At 43.8% G+C, this 22,733-nt stretch overlaps 1 protein-coding gene across 2 annotated transcripts in view; it reads left to right on the forward strand.

Annotated features, from left to right (window-relative positions):
- Positions 1 to 20,904: 20,904 nt before the first annotated feature.
- Positions 20,905 to 22,733, forward strand: part of CACNA2D2 (calcium voltage-gated channel auxiliary subunit alpha2delta 2) — a 226,952-nt gene continuing 225,123 nt past the window's right edge. For both annotated transcript variants that reach the window (XM_063347779.1, XM_063347780.1), the window contains exon 1: positions 20,905 to 21,324. In XM_063347779.1, the coding sequence (XP_063203849.1) occupies positions 21,200 to 21,324 (125 nt within the window). In that variant the 5' untranslated portion in view covers positions 20,905 to 21,199. The remainder of the gene's footprint in view (positions 21,325 to 22,733) is intronic.

Genomic DNA, 22,733 nt, shown 5'->3' on the forward strand with positions numbered 1-22,733 from the left:
CATGGTTTTTGATACCCCTGATAGATTTATATCCACATCTATCCCAGTAATTTTTTTTCTGGGCTCAAGACTAACTCAAAATATGCTGTTATTTTAGAGACAATGTGGGAAAGGTGACGAGGACACAGTGTCCACAGCCCTCTGGATCCAGCACCTGGAATCTCACGTGTCTGCTGGCCCCTGATCCAGCTGATAGACCGCAGCAAGACTGCTTCTCTTGGCATCAGCATCTCCCTGCTCATTGCCAAAGTTGGAGTTCCGTAAACAGATCTCATCCTGGCATATGTTATATTGCCATACAGGCAACACTGTTCTAACTGATTAATAAGAAGCAGCTTGATAGGATTTGGGGAGGCACTGGAGTAATTAGTAAGATAAGGCCAGGTTTCTTTGTGCTGCACTTTCACGGATGACAAAAGCTTTCCCCCTGAAGAGTTTCACTGATAAATCTGTATATAATAATAATAATATTAATAATAAAAGCTTTTTTCTAAAATGCAAGTTAAATATTCCTTTAGGGAATAAGAGGAAGGGAAGTGTTCAAGACCTGGTACTGATGGGAGGCCAGGAGAAAAAGATATGTCAAAGCTGTGCTGCTAGGAAAGGACCTGCTTTTCCACCTCTGCTGATAGGAAGGTTTGGGATTTAATCTCCTAACAGCTAGCATGTTCATCTTGGTAGGCACGTTGGCAGGGGTGACTGCTCAGTGCTTACAGCCTGGGCTGTCGGTACATCACCAGGGCACAACGTGCTGATTTCCTCTGGCAAGACACTGAGGTGGATTGCTGTTCTAAACTGGACCCTTCTCTGCCCTTCCACGGAGTCGCTCCCACTTACGCTGATCCAAGGATCAACAACATACAGGCTGTATGGGGAAAGTTTTGGCTTCCACCTAGCTGGCTGTTTAGCTGCTGGTGGCAGTGGAATCATAAATACTGAATATTCCTTATTCATCTTCTCAGCAGGCATAGTTTCTCTTAGCTGTAGTGAGAAATTATGAGTGTGGGTTTGACTCATACAGAATAAGTGACCAGGTATCAAAATTGAAAAAAAAAAAAAAAGAGTAAAAGGCTACAAATGTTGCCAAAGTGACAGCTCTTCATTTACTAAAAATATCTTTTAATATTCCTGGAACTTTTAAAATAATCTAATTTATATGGAATATTCCTCACTAATTGAAGCTGTCTCTTTTTTTTATTAAATAGAAAGGTTACAAAAAACGTGTATTGATGTTTTGAGAGTGATTCCTCTCAGGGGCACATTGACTGTTATGAATAGGATTTTACATGATGCAAGCCCCTAAATGCCAACAGTAATATGAGGAAACCTGCAGGTTCTTGTAATTGTAAATGCAATAGGCAAGGCTCTGGGCTATTGCATCCCCTTTCTGGAGATCATTGTTGTAAAGCTCAAAGTGTTGTTTAGCCCTTGGTGTTCTCATTTATTTCCACAGCTTTTTCTGAAAGCAGAAGTTTGAAAAATGAAAGTCTTTCAAGAATAATCACTCTCTAAACACTTAATGCTGCTGTGACAGCACTGTCTATCACTCAAGATTTAACTTTGGAAATCCACATAACATAGAGAAAAAAACCTTTTCCAATTAGCCGAGACTGGAGGCAGATTAGTTCTCGAACGCAGCATTGAGAGATGCCAGGGTGTATATTAATGGACCACAGGAGCTGGCTTCTGACCATAATTCTGGCTGCATTGGGTGGTGCATAAAATGGAAAAGGCAGCTCTCCCGCCCAGAGGTGCAGAACTAGCTAGTTAGTGTGAGCTACCCTTGGGTATATCTCATAGGTCTTACTGATCTACAAACCTGTCAAGTACAAAATATGTCATCCTCATTCTTTTATATAGATGGGGAAGTTGAGGTGTGGAGAGGTTAATCGATTGCCCAAGGTCATACCGTTCTTTTGGCAGACCTAAGAATAGCACCCATGCCTTCTGTCTCTAGTTTTATGGACACGTGCACATGTTTAAGTCCTAGCTGCAAAGTCTGTTGAACAAACTTTCCCTTTTTATGATCTTCAGGAGCTGACTGGCGTACGCCTTCGTGATCAGTGGAGTTGCAACATTAACAGTCTTTAAAATCTTTCATAGTCTAATTCTCTTCATTAGAGCAAAGAGATGATTTTCTCCAGTCAGCAAAATTTAGATCCACAGTGGAGCAAGCCTTGTAGCAATTCTTTTGTCAAGAGTTTAACATTGCGTTTTTCAGATCTGTAGTGCAAACTTCTATCATTTGAGCTAACAGGGTACATTGTTATACTGCCATATGTCATATGATCCTGACTTTAAAGGATGCAGAATAAAGAAATAATCAGATGCACGCTGTCAGAAAATTTCACAATCCTGGCTGACAATAGATGACACGGGAGGGATGGGTTCAGTTTTGGGTCTGTGTTGTAGGTTGCCTTGCTCTCAGTTCTCTCTCCTCTTGAGCTCTCCACTCTGCCCCAGCTTTTCTCTTGATCTCCTTTTTCACTCATTCCATCAACAGGCAAAATTCCATCAGTTGCAACTCACTTTCCAAATTTCTGTCTCCCTTCCTTTTAGTTTGTAGTCACCCTGCGCTTTCTTTCCCTCTGAGCCTTCTTTTGATCCTACACACCTCATCTTCTGCCATCTACTTGGCCCATAACCTGACTCCTTCCTGCTGCACTCCCAGCCAGTCCTGGGACTCTTTCCCCCACCCTCTTTGCTCCTTTTTAGCTCCCCGCTCTAACTCTGGTCCCTCCTATTACCTTACTACATTTTTTTTTTCCTGGAGATGCCAAAAGACATATTCCCATTCCCAGTGTCATATGTGAGAAAGAGCTGAGCAACCTTAACTGCAGGCATTGCTAGCAATACATATTTATATTTTATTTAGGCACACAATATTCTTTCAGAAGAATTAGATCTAAAGATTACACGACATTAAATGACCAAAAGAATTTAATCAGATGATAAGAAAATAGAAGAGGGATTGAATAAAAGGCAAATGCTGTAGGGGGAAAAGCAAACAAAGCCAATAAACAAACCAGAGCAGACACAAGCGGATTGAATGCCATCTTTGGGCAGTCCTATCCAAACCCCTCAAAAGAACCATATTCTGGGCCCCTTCTGATTGAACAGGCAGATTTTACTTGCTTTCTTACAGATAATGCTTCTAATTGCTCTTTCATTTGTGACTGCTGTTGGGTTTTTTTGAGGGTTATTTTTTACTTCAGTATTTTGTGGTGGAGGGACAGGAAGAATGAGATGTGGTCTGACCAAAGGACCAGGTTCTGGGAACTCTCTTATTCTAACACAGCTCTGAAACGGACTCTCAGTGCATCCTGGTCTGATCACCTGGCTTCAATGTCTTCAGCTTCAGATTTCTAAGACAGAGACAACAGTACTGATCAAACTACTACAGAAGGGTTTTGCACCAGGACTCATTTGTGTTAAGTAGAATGACACTATAGCTTTGGCTTCTCCTGCTGATTCTGATAGGAAAGGTAGTTAGTTATATTTTGCACCTCTGCTTGCTTCCAAGAAGCTACTGCACTGCTGAGCAAAGATGAGCCTGCAGTCTCTGTACCTACTGTGTTGCTTTTATTAGGACTACTACATTAGAGCCTTGGTGACCAGACAAAAAATAGGGCACAGCTGAAATGGTTCTAGGGAAAGGAAGCGTCACAGGGAAGATAATAGCAAAGCAAAGCGTAGATTCTAGCTTTCATATGTCTCAAGCTGCTGTTGTAACTACTGGGCCAGATTCACAAGCTCTCTGAAGCCTCTTTTTCTTAGGAATGCATGAACAAGGATTGAATTAAAAGCTGGCTGTCAGAGGGAGAATATAAGCCACCAAGCCAGTGATACTCTGCGTTTGGTATTTTTGACTGAAGTCATAACCAGTTTTTATACTGATGTGGGTTTTACACTTTGGATAGTCCACTGAATGGGTATAAGTAACATAAACTGTGCAAGTGCTGCTTATATAAAATTGGAGAGACCAACTCAAAGAGCACAAGGGCCAGTTTGGTCTGTGTGATTTCCTTAATTTCCTGTAGAAAATGCCAGTAAGGATACTAGATCAAAGAGAATTTCTGGATGTGAATTCTGATTACTGCAGACAGAGCTACAATATATGGGGCACATAAAACTGCCGTACAAAACCATCCAAACACAGTGCAGTTTTCATTGAACTCTTTCTAGGTGGGTCTGGTGAGAGTGGACAGAAACATCCAGGTGTTTTTTTTTCATGTCTGAGATGGGGCAACCCAATTTTAAACAATTTATTTTACATATTTAGTGATACTTATGCTGGCTTTTAGTCGTACAGTTTCTCACACCACCTGTCCAACATGTACCTATTTCTTTTTGCTTCAAGTTACTTCCTGAGATTTAATTGCAGCAGACAGTCTGTGGACGGGGTACAGGGGCAGGCATTGAGGTATACTGAGGTTGGTTCTCACTAGAAAAAGGAACAGTCTTCTCTCTGGTGTCAGGAATACACACAGAAGTAACAGGCTAATGCTCCTACATTGCCAAGCAGAATAAAAGAAGAGCACATTAGCTAAGAAGAGAAACTCTAATAAATACTAAAGGGGTAAAAGTATAGTCTAAGGTTAGGTCAGAACATTAGTAGCTGGGCAACATGGATCCTATTAATCACTGAACATTTTATAGCAGATATTATGCATGTTAAAACTGTCAGCTGATTATAAATACTGGCTTCTTTTACATAAGAAAACTGCTGTCCAAAGCAGTTCAAGTCATCACTAAGGAAGTCCCAGTTAGAGGTAGTGACTGTAGAGGTTTAGGTTTACATATAACTATTTCTGCGTTGGGACCAGGGAGTGTGCTAGATGCTGTCTCAAGGTCTCTTCCAGTCTTACTGTCCGAGACTCAGTAATGTCAGTGGCTTTACAATGGGAACTTTCTTGAGTTTCTACAACAGTGAAGCTGGCATAATAGTATTTACATTTCTCAGGGGTGTAACAAGAAGCTAAATGTAATATCATCAAGCCTTACTATTCAAAAAAATGTTAGAGCTCTGAATTTCACCAGTTTGGGTTAAAAATGACAAATTTCTTGTACTTCAGGTTTGCCTACTAGGTTGCAAAACTGGTTCATGTACCTGCATGAGAACCCTGAGGACAAGGAAATTCCTTTTTTCCCTAACAGAATCTCCAGATACTACGCAAAATATAACAAAAATCACAAGCACTGATTGTGCATGAAGCAAACCTGTTGAGATGCCTGTGAGGTAGTAAAGAGGCATAAGTTATTGTATCCAACAACTACCAAGGGACAGTGAGGGTTTTGACACATCAGACTTTCCTTCATCATTAATTAAATGATCTGAACACAGTGAGCTCTGCGTGCCTGTGGAGGTGCTCTGAGCACTCACCTGCACAGGTTTAAGGTAGACTTTCTTAGGCTGGTATTCCCCTATGAGGGGAGCCAAAACTGGAGAGTTTTGAACCCCAAAGCTGAAGTATATTACCCCTCACTATAGCAGTTTTTAACCCTGCCAAGAGAGGTGGTCCAAAAGAGGGACATGAAAGTGGCACTCCAGCTGAGATCTTTCTCGTGTCATTCTTCCGTGCGTGCGTGTTTCCTTCAGACTTCCAAATCCCAGGCTTCAGCCTGTATCCTCTTGCAGCGCTGCAGGTCTTGCCCATTGCTTCCTGCCAAGCCTCGTCCCATAGCCAGGTCCCAGAAGGCTGCCTCCACACAGGCCATCTTCCTGTAGGAACCCCTTGACAAACTAATACGATAGTTGCCAAAGAGCGGATCATTTTCCAGCAGCTCAAGAGAGAGTGAGCAGTAATGAGAAGACTGTTAATTACTGTTTGAGTGGAATTTTTTCAGGGAAGTAGGAGAGAAGGAAATTGATTCATCTGAGCTAATTTTCAGACATGGGCCAACTGTTGTCTACGGGCTACACACAGTTCACAGAGCTCTGGAGTGCGATGTCTTCATGCCTTGGAGACAACATCAATGTGAGTGTTGTACCTTAACCTCAGCCTGACAGATTCCATCCAGATAGATGATGCATACTGGGAGCTGGGCACCTCTCAGAATGAGCATCCCTGCCCAGCTTTAAGCGAATCTTTTCACTAATCTCCAGCATTGCTTCTTAAACAACTGCAGTGGAACAGAGTGTAGTCGGCTCTTGTCAGCCGTTCAGAAATGTAGAATTGTGAAAGTACAGTTAATCGATAAAAACACCATAATTGAGAATATGCGGAAAGATGTCATAACCCTTTTGGAGGGAATCTGTGTGAAGTTTATTGGTGCAAGAAAGATCAATTTGTGAGAGAGAGGAACTGAGTAAAGTTGTCTTAAGGAGGATGGTGATGATTACTAAATAAACAAGCTACAAGGATGTACGATGCTTGTAGGGATGAAGGTGTCACTGGCTTTTCATTATTGCTGTTTGGTAACACCAGTTGGGATCAGGATCCCCTGAACTCAGCTCTGCAGGCTGTCCTTGCCCTGATGAGTTTACAAGCTGAGAAATCAGGTTCATGCTGACTATGTTTAAAAAATGTGGACCTAATAAATTACCAGGTTCAAATAATTTGCATTCCAATGGGGTAAGGGAGCTCCCAACTTGCTGGATGCTGACACCAGATTCTTCCTTTCTGCAGTGTCCATAATGGATATATCTGTTTATGCCATCTACAATATTTGCATTTCTTGAGTGGCACCAGAATTTTTTTACATCATCATCAAGGCCTTTTAACAACACTTCTGCTAGTTCTCCCTAATGGCTCCTAACTGTGCTAATAAGCATATTGTGTGCAATGTGGCATATCTGCCTTGGGATATTTTAGGGACATAGTAGATGAGGGGCAGTAGACCAGCCAGTATGAGTGTAATGTTTCGTGTTGCTAGCAATTTGTTCATGTTAGAAAAGATCTCACATTAACCCAGCTTAAAAAAAAAAAAAAAAAGAAAAAGTTATCAACCATGTAAGCATCGCTCATTTAGTTTAGCCTCAATATTTGACAAAATTATGAGAACTGACTCTAATCATTAGGACCATGGTTTCAAACCGGGGTGGCAGCATTCTCTGAATACAAACATTCCCGACTTACCCTCCTGTGAGAGGAGAGCTGAGCCCTGTGGAGCCTATTATAAAAGACAGCTTGATGGAATAGGCTGAAATAGCAAGATTTATAAATAAAAGAAGATCAAGAGAACTGTACATAAAACAGCCCATACCAAACTAACCTAATTACTCTCTATGGTGAGGTCAGTAAGAGAGCTGATAAAATGGATGTGTATGACATTTCTATCTGTTTAGACCTTGGAAAGCCGTTGATAAAAATCTTCTATCAAAGGGCTGGACTCTTTGGCTGCTCAAGCTGCATAAGAAGGTCCCATGTGTTGAAAAAGGGATGAGCAATGAGGAGGTCATTCTTGGGGCCACCGGGTTCTTAGAGGGGTAGGTTGCTTGCAAAGACCCTCAGCATAGTTTCCCAACTCCCCAGTGACTAAGAGCAAGGCTGCGCACAGAGTAACAGTGTTTTTTATGACACGTACATCAGAAATGCTGTTACCTTCAAAGAATCTGCTAGACAATTCCTTCGAAAAGCACAAAATATGTCAGGGGAATGGGCTAGAAAATGGTTGATGGAAGGTAACATGGGAAAATGTGAAATGAAGCACTTGAAAATCCCAAGATCACACAGCTGGCAGTGTTTAGAAAAGACATGGAGTGTTCTAGTACTCTCTGGGGCTTTGGGATCCTCATTGGCAGGAACTAGAGCAGAGCAAGGAAAGAAGAAAACGTATTTCTATAAATGTTCAGCCATGATGTTTTGAAGCCTAATCTTAGCCCTGTGCGCAACCTTTCATATTCATTTTTGGTTAAATAACTGAGCAAACTTGTACACAGACACTGAAAGAGGCAATTCACCCTTGGTAAGAGGCTATGTGCAAACACCCATGTGCCACTTGAGCGCATGGCACCACCTTTTCTGTCACTGGTGGCTTATGCTGGCATATTTTACCTTGCGGCTGGGGGCAGAGGATAGGAATGTGCACACAGCTCAGCTGTCATGCAGGGATTTGTTCAGTCTCCGTAACCTTTAATTTGGAGTAAAAGTGTGCATGCACAGGATTGCACAGGAATGCCGGCCTCCTGAACAGCTCCACGCTTACACAAGGCACAAACCTTGGTAGGAATTACAAACAGAGCAGTCTCCCTGATATATCGGCATCTCTGTAGAGCTGCCAGCTGAGACTGGGACATAGTAGACCTCCAGTTCATTTCCAGCTGGCTAAAATATCCTCTCAGATGGAAATGACTTTCATACCAAAATTAACCTGGGCTGGTTTCAGACCAGTATCTTAAAGGCGTACAGATTTTCTACTACCCTTTGAATCATCCAGTCCCCCAACAGGGAACTTTAATGCCAGTGCAGCATCTGCTGTAGAATATTTATATTCAGGGCTTCCTGTGTGAAGCTCTGGATGGATGTGATTACTGAGTATGTTGGAAAAAGGACAGTTTACTGCCTGGCTTTATTTCCTGCTATTTTGTATTTCTGTGCAAGGAGCTTATATGCCATGTTGTAAACGGCTGGTTTTCTTGTATGATGTCTCTTTTTTTCTCATTCTCTTAATGGGCTTCTCACTAAAACTGACGTTTCAGCAGCATTCCCATTATTAGTTATGATGCCAGTAAATGGAGGTCTCAGTAGTGGGTGAAATTTAAATTGGGTTTGAAGAGCATTCAAATAATTCAGCGCTTTACTTTCATTTGGTGGTTCAGTTTGCACAGTGTATGATTTAGTTATTCACATTTTAGTTACTGTGTTGATGTTGTTTAGCAAAGACCTTGTTTTGCCCGGGACCCAACTACAGCTCTCAGCCAGTCTAATGTTGTTTACTGTAGCTAGCATGAAACTAATGTTTTGTTCTCTGGGTTCCTGTTTGATGTTATAAGCCGAGTCACACTAGCTAGTGCAGGATTCATTTCCATTTTGCTTTATACTGCTCACATGAAAAACAGCTAGCAGTGGAAAAGGACCTATTTCTGACCATAAATGTTAGGTATGCTTTGCTCTGTTGGGAGTTTGTAGTAGTATAGTATCTTGGGTAGGGCTTTACTTTTTGTTCCAAAGAGCTATCCTAAACTGCAAAAATTGATTTGAAACAGGATATAAGAGACTAAGCAATCCAAATCTGTATTGTGAAAGAAGTCTGCAAAGTTTACACCTTTCCCTTGGACATCTTCAATCATCCTATGAAAAATCCGGACAGGGAAGAATTTTTCATAACTGAGGCTTATATGAGTCTCGGTAAATAACTGCTAGTAAAGAGTAAGCTTAGCCGTAAATATTAGTCAGCATTGTCTAGAGGCACCAGAATTCTTAGTTTGTGTTTCAGGATGTCAACAATAACTCCGTGCATTTATTTCATCAGCTGTAAAATGAAGATATATATTATCATTATCTCAGGCCAACCTGCGAGAAGGTCCACTCAGATGCTGGCTTTGTCAGACCTAACCGGCTCCCATCAGTTACTCATCTGCCTTATATGTGTGCCAGGGGTTTCATCCAAGACCCTGCTTAGCTAAGTCAGCCAACACAGTTGTGATGTCAACTAGAAGCTGCAGTACACTCCATTCCTCTGAATGGTGACCTGAGTGTGTGAGTAGAATAGTTTCTCCTCGGAAAGAGATGCCATCACAGCCAAATGTAATGTCATCATATCACTTGGTGCTGTCATGGCATGATGACATTAATTCATGATGTTGTGGAGCCTGGTTATCATGATGGAGCAGTATCTCAGGAGAATGTCCAGTTACCTCCATATGTACATTTCATTGTCCTGTCAAGTTTGAGATTCACCTGAATGTGGATGTTAGATTATACCCTGTGATGTAAATATGGGAAGCATGGAATGAAAATAATTGAGCCCAAATGATCTAGTCGCTCACCTTGGCATTCAGTCCCATGTATCCACTTCTCTTATCTGAACAGAACCTTGAAATAGAAAAATTAAATACCGTGGACCTGATTACTCTTTCATGTGTGTGTAAATCAGAACGAATTCCAGTGAATTCAGCAATAGGTAAAGCATCTGTTTGCGAGAGCAGAATCACACTGCTGAAATACTGAAAAGATAGGTTTTAACCTTTACATTAATACAAAGGATATCCCAAGCTATTAATAGGATGTATTTCATTTTTGCCCAATAGCCTAATTAAGACCTAACTCATACTTGAGGAGAAAAGGAAGCAATTTGATTTACAGTATCTTATGTGATTAAATCACCAGGGAAGAGAAAGAAGGATTTGAGGTAGGAGCGGGGGGAGTTTTAAAACATATAATTTGTAAAGAATGGAATCTCTTTCTTCTTACAACCCTTTTGCCCCTGTGTTCACAGCTTAAAGAGGATTCACTGACTTTTATTTATTTGCCTAAGCTACTGATTTTTCATCTTGCAGGGTGGCTTCAAAATCCAATGTGAACTTTTTAAGGCACCTAATGATCCATTCTATTATCCCCCAGGACAAGGCTAGTTCCAGTGATTTCATGGGGAACTGATTCGGAAAATACCCTTTTTCTCCCTTGTGGTCTCCTCGGCCCTTGAATCATGTTGATATCTGGATACCTCTTTTCTTCACAACAGTATGGTGGTAGCCAGAGTCAGCAAACAGACCTGGAGTGAGGGTTGATTGGGAGAACAGATTCACACTGTATGTAGCCTAAACAATGTACCTACGGAACAGCTCAATTTCTATGACAAAGATGAGACCTTATTGTCAGGTAGTTTTAAAAGCAGTACAGATGCACAGGATTCCTTGCCCTTCTATCTAAGCATATAATACTGCCATTTTTTTAAAAAAGCCCTCCTTATTGATTTTCATTTTGCGATGAACATACTTACAAACTTAGATAGACTTGAGAAACTGTAAGCCAATAGCAACAGAAGGTATCACGGGGCTTATAAAATAGAGTGTTCACAAATACTGTTGTTGAACTAATAAAGAGGCAATTCAGAATGTAATAAAGCATTGCAAACTTTGGCCGTCAACTTCGGTCAGAAGTTTCCATGCAAGAATCTTCATGAGTGAATCGTGCCGCATGATGATGTTAATGTTCTTCATCTGTGCATCTCAGTGCTTTAGAGGTGTCTAAACATTTTACTGACTGGAAAATTATGGCACTATATAACCAAGGGATTTGCCTAAGGAAACACAGATAATTTCTGATATAATTAGGGCTAGAAATAAGGTCTCATGATACTCTTAGCTTAACCATTAGACCTATTATCCTTCATAGCCTAGTGTAGAGAAAATATCATGGCAGAACTGCTGCACTCTTTCTTCCTAAAACAGCACTGCCACAGCCTAATCCCGTTCTACGCCTACCTGGAGTATCTCTTTCAGTTCCTTCTCTGCAGGATTGAAGACGGAATGGAAATTGAGATCCTTACTCTTTTCCGAATCCTGCTTTTCTTCTCTCTATTGCAGTACAAGTCAAAGAGAGCTGAGGCCGACTTGAAGGCAAAAATATGTCAATCACTCTGAAAAGTCCACTCTGCTTTCCTGAACCCCAGGTAGTACAGGATATTGCTGTCCCATTGCAGGAATGATTTGGCACATGCCGCATGAAGAGGGTCTGGATTCTGCAAAAAAAACCCATTGTCACCAGAACAGAAAACCCTACAGCCTTCATTAAAATATGAGTCTGGTAGTCTTCAAGGACTGTACAAAACAGGTGATTACCTCTGCCAGGAAGTGGCAAGAGCCATTTTGGCAAGGTGGGAAATATCAAGAAAGAAAATAATTAGCTATCTAAAGGAAAGTAGTAAACATATTCTCACTTGAACGTGTATTTGTTGTTCCATATTTTTTCAAGCCCATGGCCTTTACTTTCATCGCTAGCACCATTACTTGATTTTGCTTGTGTCCAACACGCTGGCACACTCGTCAGTTTGATGCATAGACTGCATTATGGCATGGCTGTGGGTGGCGTGAGCACTGTAGAAGGAAGGTGTGATTGGGCTGCGTTCCTTTTTCAGTGCATATCCCTTCCTGAGTGCTTTGCTTGCAGCAATAGGGTGATGCCCAGTGAAAGGTGGAATGTGTTTGGGGGGCAAGAGAAGTGGCTGGGATGGTTAAACATGGAATGCATTCACCATTGGGTGTTGGTAACCTGTATTTGGCTTTGTCTTTTCACATCCCTTTTATGCCCCATCTTACACCCACAGACATGGATGGGCCTGACCCACTGTTGTTCCCGCTGGTCTTTTTGCTACACTTGACACTTTAGCCCTGCCAAGCACTAGCTGCATTAAGCCTATGGGCATGCATGAATCATGAGCTACCTTGGCCATAATTCAGGGAACTGTGGCAGATGTCTGTCTTCTGGAAAAATGCCACAGACACCCACAGCTCATAAAAGAATTAACCTTGGGAGATGCATGCAATTGTGACAGAGACGTGTGCAGTGCATCTCCTCCAGCTGTAATAATGTCCGATGTTTCCTTGGGAGGACGCACCTTCTGGGAAGCACCTCTTTGTGGGCTCCTAATTGTGAAGGGTGCTTCACGGGTGATCTAACCAGTTTTCAGTGTTCACCATGGAATATTAACATGCAGCATCATGACAATATGTTGTTGCTGAGCAGTGAGCTGCACACGCTGTGATTCACCATCCTTTAGCTTGGAAGTGGGGTCCCCCTTAAACATACCCTTCTCTTTTTGATGTTTCAATGTTTGCTGTAGCTGCCTGCTTTTGCTGTAACGCTAACTGGGATGAACAGGCCAGAGATATTTTTCTATCATTTTGGAATAGCCTGATCGGTAGCACTAAGAAGATCAAAATGACACAAGAAGACAGAGAGTCTTGCTTTAAAGGAGTATTTCAGATGTGGGAACATAGAGAAGTGGAGAGATGTAACGTTGGGGAGGAGAGAGAAAAAAGGAGAGAGAATTTGGCTTGGTAGAGCCAGGGAGGCTGAGGGAAAGATCCAGGGGATCTGAGGGAAGACAGCACTGTCACCTCATCTTCAGACTAAAGAGCTCAATAGGGCAGGTAAGAAAAGGAAAGAAAAGATAAGTAATGGGAGGGAAGATGCAGAGGGATAGGATACAGATTTAGAGAAAAAAAAGAGGAGGAAAAAAGTCTCTTAAAATAGCAAAGAATTCACAAAGTTTACATTATATCTTAAGTCAGGAGGATTATATAGTTTTCGCTTCTCCAGAATAAATCGCATGATTGATTCAGATCCTTCAAATACTAGGTGTTTAGGGGCCACCTGCATGTGGCCAGAAAGGAAAGCAATGGTCGTATCAGAGTATGTCAACTAAAATATGCATGGTGAGAAAGCAAGCAAGCTGGCTTGTATATAGGGAACAGCTGTGCAGAAACTGTCTTCGTACCACTGTGGAGATTCACCAAGACTTCTGTTTGGGAATGCACAGAGTCTGCTTTGTAAACCCAGAAACAGAGGCATGTTCTGATTTAGGGCTACTGCAGTTCTGCCTTGATGCTTACCACTTCCACCTCGAGGGGAAAAAAACAAGTGCCAGAATGATTTAAAGACAGAATATCAACCCACACTGCTGCAGGCCTGCTTTCCACATTTTCTTGCTTTTATAGTTTTAGCTTTTGTTCCAAGAGAAGGACTTCTCTGTGCGTGTGTCTCTGTGTGTGTTCCCTTCCAAAATTCACACGCAAAATCAATGACTGAAATTCTTAAGAAAGATGATGGCAGAAATTTTCAGAAGCTCACAAAGCATAATATCCTTCTTACCTTCCCCGCATCAAAAAGACAGCACTTTGTGGGGAAAATTTGCCTGTGTAACTTGATTTTTTGTGTTACTTTTCTTTCTATCATTTGTATTCCAGCCAAATGCAGAAGGGTGAAGACAATCTAGAATATGAAGCACACCTCTTCAGAAGCACAAGACGTTCATTCAGACCCTCGTGTGCTACAAATGTCTTGTTTAATGTTAGGAATATCGCTTCATGTGCCCCATATCTCAGTTTCCTAACTGTAATGTGGGAATTACACTTCTTGTTGTCTCGGAAGTGGTGGGAAGTTAAATCTGTTAAAGACTGTGAGATGCTCAGATGCTGTGATTTGGAGATGAACGTTAGACAAATATGGAAACAGAAGGCCTCACAGATCCCTTTCCATGGATTTTATTCAAGACCCTGTCTGACAAACAAGTATCACATTCGCAACCCCAAGGCAGGACACTGAAGTTCCAGTTTCTGGGTGGACCTTTAAACTGATGTGGAAGTTTTAAGATCAAGGCTGTAGCATGACGGTAACAGAATTTTGCTTTATAGGCAAAGAAGCACAAAGCGGTGCCAATGTCTTTATTTGAAAAACTCCTTGAGACATTTCTAAAACAGATTTTCTGTAAAATCTGTTGCATTCACAACTACAGAATGTTATGATCTAACATGAAAGTTTTTATAGCTACTCAAATATAATAGAGGAATCCCAGGCTCAGGCCTATAAAACCTTTTATAGAAGAGCACCCCTTTACAGATTTCCTATGTATAATTCCTGCAAATCAACAGCTATTTCTGTATCAATTGCACATTTAAACATTATGCAGGAATGTTGGCAGTGCTGTTCTGGGTGTGGTGGTACCTATTTGATTAACGGATTATTACTTTTTGCCCTATAGTTGAAACCTAATCAAAATATTGTCTGGGGGAAAAATTTGGAAACACAAGGCTGAAGTTTAAATAATTACCAGTCATGTGTTTAGTTCCAGAGCAAAGTGCTTTTTTTTATAATGTGCTTCTTTATTCTGTCTCGCAGCTATGTGCGCTCTTTGCTGTTTTACAAACTGTAACGTACAATGATGGTCATTACTATTCATAGATTCATAGAATTTAAAATTGTAAAGGATGATTAGATGATCTAATCCGACCTCCTGCTTAGCACAGACCAGACATTTCATCCAGTTACCCCGGTATTGAGCCCAGTAACTTGTGTTTCATGAAATTGGATCTTCCGGAGAGACATCTACTCTTGATGTGAGGAATTCAAAAGGCAAATAATTCCTGGATAGTCCTTCCAGTATGTAATCATCCTTACAGTTAGAAACCCCTCAATTCCGCACCTTGTTTCTAATTTGAATTTTCTGGCTTTAAATTCTGGACATTGGTTCTTGTAATATGTCTTTTTCCACTAGATTAAGAAGCCCTTTAAAAACCCCTGTGTTCTCATGATAAAGGTACTTATATGATCTAATCAAATCACCTTTAGGTCTTCTTCTGAATTTAATAATAAGAAAATGTATTTATTTTGTAGAAGCACTTACAGGCTCCAATCACAGAGCAAGACCCCGAGGAACTGACAGGTTTTAGGGCTCAGGTTTTAGGAAACTGGAGTTCCCTTCTTTTCTATCAGATTTCTGGCATGTCCTTGGGAATGTCTCTCAGCTTCTTTGTTTCTTGGGTGCTCACCTACAGGGTGGCAATACCACGAGTATACATACCATGACATATTTCTCCACGGAGTATATATGTTAACAACTGTAAAGTGCTGGGGGAACAATATTAGTGGCTGTGCTGAGCACAGTAGAAGCACTTAACAAGGCAGCAATCCTAAATCATTGTCCAACTAAATGAAAAAAATACCATCTCCATGTTAGATATGGGTCAAGGTTGAGTATCTCCTGTACTGAACTCTGAAACAAGTGCTGATTACTGTTGTGAAGTAACTGTCTTTTAAATTAAAGCAATAGTGAGGCGTGAGTACATTAGGTAACTGAGTGCAATGCTGTGTGACTTGATACGATGCTGACCTCAGCTGTTTCACCCTCACATTGTGCAGAAATATCGTTTGGATCCCAAAGATAAATGATTCAATGGCAGATGACTTGGACTTGAGCTGAACTGACTGACTGAATGCTCCTTTTTTTTTTCTTTTCTTTTCTTTTTTTTTTTTTGCCACACCAGACCTATACTTTTAGCACAAGTACAGATCAAAGCTGGAGGACAATACAGTTTTCAGCTGTCCCAGCTGTCTCCAAAGCAATTGTGGAACCATACCCAATTTTACATTCTGGCCCATCAGCCCTTTGGCGATGAGGCTAGATCTTTATAGAGCTGTAAAAGTTCACAGTCATGGACAGGGCTTTGCATTCCTGTACTGAAAGCCAAACAAACAAACAAACAAAAAATGTTAAGTCAACAGGCAAGTCCCAATTACACTTCCACAGTAGGTTTCCAGTCATGCCCAAGGCCTCTGTAAATGTGAATATCATCCAGAAAGATCTTGAGACTTGCTAGTTTGAGATGGAGTGTATGTACTTCATAGACTGCCTAGAAAACATACTTGGTACAAAATGATAGTGTTGGAGGAGTCAATTACAGTTGTGGACTCAGACCAGGCCTTTGCCTTGGCGTGACATCAGTTTGGGCAAAGAACCTGTATGTTTCTCTAAACGTACGCTCTAGGGGGTCTGTAACGTAAGGCCAGCATAGGCCCTGAAACATGCAGGTAAGCGCCCCTTGGAGACAGGTGGGAAAGGATTTTGGAATAGCTTTTATCTCGTCCCTGTGCTGTTTCTTGTTCCTATCCATGGTGGTATCCTCAGGACACCTCTTTGCTCTTACTTGCAGGTTCTTATTTGCTTCAGCACAGAAACTCTGCAAACATCCATGATGCTGTTTCCTCCCTCCTTGGTCTCTTAAACACGATGTGGCTTTCCATGACTTGTGGTAAATGCAACAGTTACTTATTATGTTTCTATCAACATTAAGCACATTCTTTTCTCCTCTTTCTGAAACACTAACATCTGGCACCAGGCAACCGCATACATCATTGGCTGAGGAGCTTGGGTTTGAGAACCCTGAATAAGAATAAACCTCTGAAGTCAGGATGTTTATTAGCTATTATCATTTGCTCACTCTTAATTACCTCTTTCCCTTATTTGTCTCCCTTTAATGGTATGTCAACAACATTTTCTAACCTCTCACTCAGCAACTGATTTGACAAGGCTGTAGGTACACATTTGCTCCAGTTACAGGCGCGTGTTTAGCCGTGGGGGGCAAAACTGCACTAGCAATTACACAAGTGTGGATCTGGACTAATTCCATGAAAGTGCTTCAGGTTTAAACTGATGTATTTGTTCTGCTGAACTACTTTTCATGTACCAAGCCAGGTGTTTGTGCCAGCCTGCCTAAAGTTGAAGCCTGTGTCCAGGGACAGTGACTCAGCTTCATGGGGGGATCCTGTGCAGAGCTGCGTTCCCCCTAGATGTGCTGGAATCTCCGCTACAGCTGCCCATCAGAAATATATAAGCATTGGCATTTCACTGTAAATTGCTAAGAGGGGGAAAGAAATAGCCTCGCTGCCTAATTTGTCTCAGTCACTCGGTCTGCGAGGACAGTGGATGAGTCTCCCTTCTCACCAATGTATGGCATGAAAGCAGAGGCAGGGGAAGGCTGAACTTGGTTTACCTGAAGGACTCAGGAAAGAAACAGTCCATGCAGCAGTTATTGACTGCAAAGGCTCACATTTTTCCTGTGAAATGATTACTCAAGGGAGTGTTAAACTCACACCTTCTCTAGCATTCACCTGCATTTGCAAATAAGTCAGCCATAAGAACAACTTAGACAGCCTCCTCCTACGTGGCTTCTCCACTAAAAGACGTGGGAGAACAGCAGTGGTGCTGCCTGTTTTGCTGCAGCCCTGTCAGTATTTCAGATACCGTGATGAATTTCACAGGGTCCTGTATAGATTGCAGTGCTTTCGCTGCAACCTTAGGCTGATCCACGCTTGCTCCAAGAACCTACACTGACATATTAAAAGCTGCGATGGAGGCTATGGCTTGAATTCCAGGTTTGAGCCGATGTTTGTGTGCCTTGGTGGGGCTTGGTGCTGAAAGTTGGACGGCGCTTCAAAGAGGCCACAGTGCAGCAGCACCTGCTGCAGAAAATGTGAAGGATAATGTCCATAGTGATGCTGTCTTTCCTATCGTTCTCAACAATACCGGGTAGAAGATGACTCCGCTGATTTGCTTCCCTCCCTTTTAGGGTACCAAGTTGGTTTTGCAAATTGTTGGCATAAGGTCTTCATAATACCTAGTTTTATGCAGATTCTGGATGTTCCTCTCTCCTGTGCACAGCTTGGAAAATAATCTTACAGCATTTTTAAAGTTGGTAGTAAAAGGAGCCCCTGATAAATTCATATACATTTGTGCCCTGAGAAATGGGCTTTGGTTGTGAGGTGACAGGGTTAATCTAGCAGCACGCAGGTCTGAATCAACACTTTTTACTGCCATTATCTTGGCTAATTCCATGATTTTGCCCAGTTGCATTTAAAACTGTTTCCAAGTAGCTTGCTACTAACTAACCTATCCATGTATGGACTGCAGAGATCAGAGCAACAAGTACCACATAGTCAAAAGCATTCAAAATAACAAAGAAAAACAACCACAATAAAACTAAAACAAAATGTCCATCTCAGCAGTGTAGGACTGTTCTTTAAGAAAAGGGACATATCAGGCAAGGCTTTACTGTTAAGAAACCCAAACAGCAACATTTGAAAGTAATTACTTGACATCTAGAGGTCTGCTCCTACTGTAAGACTGCAAGGTCAAATTTTGCTCAGAAGGATATTGATATCTGGATTAAAACAGAACAGTTGTAAGGATTGTGGAGAGCCGCGTCTCAAAGAAATAAATCACCCCCACCCGTTCATGAATGCGTGGGGTTACTGTGCCTGCGATGGAGCGTTGCTCTGTACACAGGCACAGTTCAGGCACAACAGGCTGGAGCATCCAGCGCTGGGGCTGCTGTGTACACGCGACGCATTTGCAATTGCGGAGCAGCCAGCTGCTGGATGCCAGGCATTTGGAAAAGCAGTTGATGGCCGTGGCAATATGCAGTTGTGTCCCTGAGCTCTTCTTACAGGACAGAGGATCAGATTGCATAATGCAGAAAAATCCCGTATTATAAAGGATATCTGGCAATTGCAGTGTTGCCTCATAGAGCCTGGGTATCCTGTTAGAATAGGAACCGGAAACCCGGACCCTCTGGGCCCCTATCTTGAGTTAAATTTTATCTGTTAGACAGATGCTAACCCAGGTCCTCTGGGAAAGAAACTGTGGATGTGACGGACAACAGAATTTGTCTTTCAAGAATTTGTAAAGCCAAATTCTACACAATGAAGAGTGCTTACTATCTGCTACCGACTCTGCCAGCAATGGACAAGCTGTTTATCATATTGTCGCTCTGTTCCCCATGTATATGCTAGAGATTATCCACTTACCACTGCTGAAACACGCTTGGAGGTTGTAAAATGGAAACTTCTATATGACAGGGCAGTAACTGAGATTACTACTGTAATAGCCCATGCAAACCTGACTTAAACTATGTCTGGTAGGTGCAGTTGAAATACAGGATGCAAAACCAGACCATATCCTGAAGGGTGTGTGAAGAATAGCCAGAGTCTGCACATGGTACAGGAGCTAGAGAGGGAATACTGACGTATCTCTTAATATTTCTCAGAAGTATTAAGTTACTGTGCATATCCATCTCTGTGTTGAACACATCGGGTCAGTGTCTGATGTTTTTGCAAGTCCAGTTTTCTGGATTCAAGTGTGGGGTTTACTGCTGACTTCCAACATGAGTTGGGAAAACGTGTTTCTCTATCTCATTAAAAAAAAGAATTGTCTTTGTGAACCAGCTGAAGCTGGAGTCAGCGCATCAAATCGTCATTGTTTACATTTATGTATCAGTGCTTCTCACTACATGAAATTTGTGGTGTGTCTGGATGTGACCACGTGAATTTAGGCAGCACTCTTGGTGATACCAGGATACTGGGAACCTGAGTCTGGGTCTGCGTCACTCCAAAATGTTTCTTTTTCCCATCAGGAACAAACAATGGAGGCAATCCCATCCATCAGCAGAAGCAAACCCCTCCTGAAAACCAGAGTGTGGAGTGTTTCAGAGAAGCAACATCTCCCCATCGAAATCCTCCTCCCTTACAAACCTTTTAAACCTCTGTGCTGGGATCCACACTGCCAGCGGCTCCTGTCCAGCTGCTCCAGTGGGCAGGACCAAGGACCATCTCTAAAGCGTTGATGAATAGTTTGTGAGGCTCTTCCTTATGAGGTTTATCCAGATCCTGCCGATCTTGCCAATATTACACCTTTTCTGAAGTTAAAGAGGGCAAAGCAGTGCTAGCTATGAATTGCCTGGCCTGTGGTTGTCCAGGTTTAGGCTGTCTGGAGAGGGAATTGGGGAGCACGTGGACGGTGTCCCTGCCTCTCCTGTGCCAGCTGTCCCCGTGACTCGCCAGTGGTCAGTTTCAATGAAGCCGAGCAGCTTGGGTTTGGATTTAGAGAAGATGAAATTACACTGCAGCTACCCAGAAGACAGTGTTGCAAAATCCAGGCCTTTAAAAAGTCAGGCTCAGAAACCCCGGTCATTTTGGGGCTGTGTTTATTAATTCTGTTATTTTGAATTTTTAGCCTGCCCTCTTGTCATGCCCACGAATGCGCTCCAAAGTCACAGTGTGTTTCTTAAAAAAACCAACATAATCATCACCGCTGTTATTATTTAACATAACTGGAGATTCCCATACGCCGATCTGTCCCCGGGAGGTGGCCCGGGAGTAAAACGCGGTACCCGACAAGCACGGCAGTGACGGCTCCGCGGGGGGGAAGGAGCCCACGAGGTCCCTCGCCGGTCGGGGCCGGGGGGGGACGACGACGACACCGGGATGTCGCCTGCCTTTGCCCCCCGCCGCCGGGGGGGGGGCAGAGCCCGGGCTGGGGAGGGGACGGGGGCTGGCGGCGGGATGCCGCGGCCGGGTCTCTCCAGCCCGGTGCCCGCCGGCACCTCCCCGGTGCGGACCGGCGGGGCCTGGCGGGGGAGAACCGGCGGCGGGGGCGCATGCGCGGCGGCGGCGGGGCGGCGGGGGCCAGAGCGGCGCGGGGGGCCGGGGGGAGGGAGGCGGGCGGGCGGGGAGGAGGCTGGGCCGGGCCGGGCCGGCTGCCTGCCCGCCTATTTGAGGGAAAGTAGCGGTTGGCGGGCGCTCAGTGCCGGCCGCCGCGGAGAGGCAGCGGGGCGAGCGGCCGCCGCCGGTGGGTGCCCGCTAGCCGGCGCGGCGCTGCCCCCCTGCCGAGGACTGCCGCGCTCGTCGCACGAGTGGCGGCGGGGGGAGCCGCCCCGCGGGGCCGCCTCTGCCCCTTTCCCCGCCGCGCCGTTAATGGAAACATGGCGATGGCGGCACCGACCGGCAGCGCGGCGCCCGTCGCCCCGGCCCTCTGCGGCCACCTGGCCCTGCTGCTGCTCCTCGCCGCCCCCGCCGCCCACGGCTACAGCTTCCCCCAGCAGCACACGTAAGTGCCGCCGCCCCGGCCGGGACCCCCCCACCCCAGCCCCGCGGCTCGGCCCCGCCGCCGTGGCGCATCGCGGGGCCGCCCCGGGGCCTGCCGGCGCCGCGCCGGGGAGCGGCAGCGGCGGGGCCGCGGCGGGCGCTGCCGGTGCCGCCGGTACCCGCGCGGTGCCCGTGCCGGCGCGGCGCTGGATGCGGTCGGGCGCGGGGGTCTCCGCCCGCTCCCTGCCGGCCGCCGGAGCGGCGGGGCGAGGAACGGACCCAAAGTTGCTGGAAAGCACAAACTTCCCCGGCGGGTGCCGGTGTGCAGGGCGGCTACCGAAGCGATAATGTGGCGAGAGGGGGGAAAGGCGAAAGAGGACTTCGTGGTTTGGTTTTTTTTTTTTCCTTCCCCCGCCTCCGTTTCAAGCACACAATATGGTACCCACAACCGGCCGGACCCACCGGAGTTCGAGCATGAACTAGTAATAAATGGATAGTTCCACAGGCTATCTGAGCTGGCGGGTCGTCCTCTCCCTCCCTCTGGACCGGCAGAAATGGGATGTAATCTATTGAAAGAGAAAGTCGGAAAGCAGCTCATTTGGGTGAGGGGGTGGGGGACTGGAGAGTCGCTGCAGGAAGGATATAAATAGATTTTTATTTTTTTTTTTTTGGAAGAAAGCAAGCGTTTTGGAAGTTAATGTTTGGGAATATTTGCTAACACATTCGGCTCTCTGGCATACCGTGATAACCCCGAAGCCCTGTCCCCCTCCACACAGCCATGCAAAATCTTGCCGAGATGTATTTTAAGAGGCTGTCATCACCGTTATGAAATGCTGAGGTTTGTTGACACAAAACTGGATAAAAAAATAAAAAATCCAGACGATTCAAAGTAAAGGCTGACACTGTGTCCTTACAGTCTGCGTTTCTGAAGGTGGGGGAAAGATTTCAATGACATAGAGTTAATAATAGCAATGTTGCCCTTAACTTTGTGCTGCCCCAGTGGATGTGCACTGCTTTATGTCACAATTTTCTTGTCAGTTTTGATTTGCTTAAGAATAGAAATACATTTTATATATATGTCATAGGGAGTATTTTTGAAAGACTTTTAGATTAACATCTTTGATCTCAAAGTACATTTTTACAGGCATGTAGTCAGGCCTTCTGAAAAGAAGGCTTATCGGCAGAAGAAACAGCGTTGTTTATTTGGGAGAGCTGTAGCTTACTGTGTTAATATCTGGCTTCACCGAAGGCATAGTGGTTTGCATTCCTAGTTTATTCAGAAATACCTCCCATTCAAACAGATTCTTTCTGAATTCTTTTGGATCTTCTATCCATATTTCTAAATATCTTTGACCTTTGGGAGCCGATGAGTTCCCTTTTCTTGCTGTCACATAAATACAGGAATTCTTCAGAATAAGACCCTGAGAAATG

This window comes from Chroicocephalus ridibundus, chromosome 10 (genome assembly GCF_963924245.1).
Source record: "Chroicocephalus ridibundus chromosome 10, bChrRid1.1, whole genome shotgun sequence".
NCBI lineage: Eukaryota > Metazoa > Chordata > Aves > Charadriiformes > Laridae > Chroicocephalus > Chroicocephalus ridibundus.